Source organism: Alligator sinensis, unplaced genomic scaffold (assembly GCF_000455745.1).
Source record: "Alligator sinensis unplaced genomic scaffold, ASM45574v1 scaffold1006_1, whole genome shotgun sequence".
Classification (NCBI taxonomy): Eukaryota; Metazoa; Chordata; order Crocodylia; family Alligatoridae; genus Alligator; species Alligator sinensis.
The window spans coordinates 154,407-157,563 of NW_005843279.1; the positions used below are offsets into that span (position 1 = coordinate 154,407).

The 3,157-nt window shown below is 45.2% G+C and overlaps 1 protein-coding gene across 4 annotated transcripts in view; it reads left to right on the forward strand.

Moving 5' to 3' along the window:
• The window catches only part of LOC112548564 (butyrophilin subfamily 1 member A1-like), an 80,812-nt gene that overhangs the window by 25,632 nt on the left and 52,023 nt on the right, over positions 1-3,157 (forward strand). For 3 of the 4 annotated variants that reach the window (XM_025194701.1, XM_025194703.1, XM_025194700.1), the window contains one exon: positions 202-234. The exons of the other annotated variant lie outside the window; for it this stretch is intronic. In XM_025194701.1, the coding sequence (XP_025050486.1) occupies positions 202-234 (33 nt within the window). The remainder of the gene's footprint in view (positions 1-201; positions 235-3,157) is intronic. 4 annotated transcript variants of the gene reach the window in all.

A 3,157-nucleotide genomic window follows, 5' to 3' on the forward strand; every position in this document is an offset into this window, starting at 1 on the left:
AGTGATCCAAGAAAAATCAAAGACTGAAAAGTGTGTGGTCCTCTGACAGAGAAGCCATCACAATGTCTGTGTCTTGGTTATTAATTACGGCACACTGAAGTTTTAGATCTATTTTACCCAATGTGACATTGCATGCAATAATGCCTTGTTTATAAATCTCTTCTAATGAGTTCTCATGTCTGATTCTGTGGTTGCTTTCAGGACTGGGACAAAATGCACCACCTTTGGGAAAAGGTACAATGTTCAGATTATGACAATTGCCAAGTCTCCCTACCACTGGGAACATATTGATTTAGATCCTTTAATAGATTAATACTGTTACACCCCAGGATACACACTGTTTTCCTCACTTACAGTGATGCACCCCAGGCCTCTCTATACATGGGAAAAAAACAGGCAGGTCCCTCAAAGGCCTGAAGGGATCAGGATTGGGCCCTTCATGCCCCATCAAGCTGCCAGAGCACCTGCCTAGGATGGGGAATGTATTTCTGCCCTAAGTGTGATGTGTGCCCATGCCAATATGATCAATCCCAATCTGGCAGTAGGTGGAGATGTCACTCCTCATGGCAGGACTCTCACATCCTCATGCATTTCAAAGCACACCATGAGATGTGGCAGCCTGTGACAGTAATGGATCTGGATGGGACTGCACCTCCTCCTCCAGAGCTTTCTTGGCTGTCTCCTACAGAGCTTTCTGAGTGGTCCTTCCTCCCTTTCTCCTTATCTGCCCCTTCCCCCCAATTCTCTGCCATGTCTGGCTACACAGCCAGCAAAGTGCCCCAAACACTATCACAGGCTGGGCCTGCTCTATCACTACCACTAGTTGCTGCTTTTCCTACCTCCCTTATTGCCTCTGTTATGGGCAAGGCAGGACAAAGTCACGATCTGTGGAAAAGGGGCAAAGTGAACTTTCTTCTCTGAAAGAACAGCTCAAAATACAGAAATGGGGAAAATAAGAATTAAGATTAAATCAAGGAGAGAGCAAGAATAATATGGGTATGTCAAGCAACAAACTGAAGTGAGAAAGGAGAAAATAAAATATACACCATAATAAAGGTGCTAGGGAGAAAGACACTTCATTGAGAAAAGATGACGGGGAAAGGTGGGAAGGGCTGAGTATTGCGGGGCCAGGATCAGAATAAGTTTGGGTGGAACAACAATGAAAAGGGACTTGAGGCTGACCAGAAAGTCAGAGGACAGAGCAGGAAGCTGCTTGCTGAATAAACCGGGACAAAGGGGCGTCGGAAGGGACTGGAGTTGGCCAGGGTGGCTGAGTGGAGGAGTTGTGTGAGATCCTGTTTGCACATTCATACACCAAGACAACATTGTCTAAACTGCTACTTTTTGGTTCTTCAGGTCTTTGTCTATGTCTCTGCTTCCTTCCCTTTGCTTCTCTCTGTTGTCTCCTTCCTACCCTGTACTGCTCTCTCTTCCTCTTCGTGAACTCTTCCTCTGTGTGGCTCTTCACTCTCCCATAGCTTTCACTCCTTTCCTCCTCCTTTTTCTTCCCCAACGTTTCCTTGTCATTACAATGAGTGGTGATGAGGGAGAGGAAGCATCCAGGTTTCTCCTTCACAGTAATCCACCCTGTCCATGAGAATATGTGATTCTCCTTTTATTTCCATTGTTCCCTGCTGGGGACACAGCAGTTCTTGAAACAGCCACTGACTTGTAGGGACTGTCTGGGGACTACTCCTCTAGATCATACTTGCTGCAGGCCCAGACAGATGGACCAGAGCCCTTCCCACCAAGGAATCCCTTAACATGAGTTGGAAGAGTGCGTGAGCTGCTATAATTTCAGTAGTTTTGGGGGTTGCTTTCCTTTTCCATCCAACCATCATGATATAATCTTTCATTTTCCTCATTGATTAGAGAAAGGGCACTTGATGCAAAAAAGTTTATCCAACAGCTCTTCCAAATATTTAATCAACCCAATAAAAGATACTACAAAACATCCTTGCCTCCTGGACATTTCTTGGACCTTTGCAGCTCCAACAATACTCCAACTCTCTTTATTAAGACACCAAGGACACTTCTTCACTTTTAACATAATTACCTTCTATTTACATAAGTCGCTTATGGCTTCCTCACTCCCTCTTCCCCACACATAATCTCTCCATTTTACCTTAAAAACTTCCTATTCGTGTATATATTTTGCTCTTTCTCATCTGCTATGTCTTAGGCTGGTCCTTTTGGGTAAGCTCTGGAAACTTGGGAAATTGGACCTGCACTTGAAGCCTGGGACATAACAAATCTTTCTGAACTTGTAGGGACTGTCTGGGGACAGCTCCTCTAGATCATACTTGCTGCAGGCCCAGACAGATGGACCAGAGCCCTTCCCACCAAGGAATCCCTTAACATGAGTTGGAAGAGTGCGTGAGCTGCTATAATTTCAGTAGTTTTGGGGGTTGCTTTCCTTTTCCATCCAACCATCATGATATAATCTTTCATTTTCCTCATTGATTAGAGAAAGGGCACTTGATGCAAAAAAGTTTATCCAACAGCTCTTCCAAATATATAATCAACCCAATAAAAGATACTACAAAACATCCTTGCCTCCTGGACATTTCTTGGACCTTTGCAGCTCCAACAATACTCCAACTCTCTTTATTAAGACACCAAGGACACTTCTTGACTTTTAACATAATTACCTTCTATTTACATAAGTCGCTTATGGCTTCCTCACTCCCTCTTCCCCACACATAATCTCTCCATTTTACCTTAAAAACTTCCTATTCGTGTATATATTTTGCTCTTTCTCATCTGCTATGTCTTAGGCTGGTCCTTTTGGGTAAGCTCTGGAAACTTGGGAAATTGGACCTGCACTTGAAGCCTGGGACATAACAAATCTTTCTGACACGCGGACTGATCTGGTCCAAATTTGATATTTCTTTGACTGTCTCTTGCTGGAGTGGGAATGTCTCTCTGGGAAATGGCCCCCAAAATATGAGCATGGGAAAGGTTTACCAGACTGAGATTGAAGGCAGGCAGTGGACAGTGCAGAGAGAGGTGAACTGTATCCATGCTCTGCCCTTCACACCCTCTGCCGGGCTCTCCTGAGCCCCCAGGGTCTCTCGTCTCTGCCTGTGACCGGCAGGGGCAGGAGAGAAACGATCCCGTGTCCCAGCCCCGGCCCAGCCGGCGGGTTTCTGTCCCT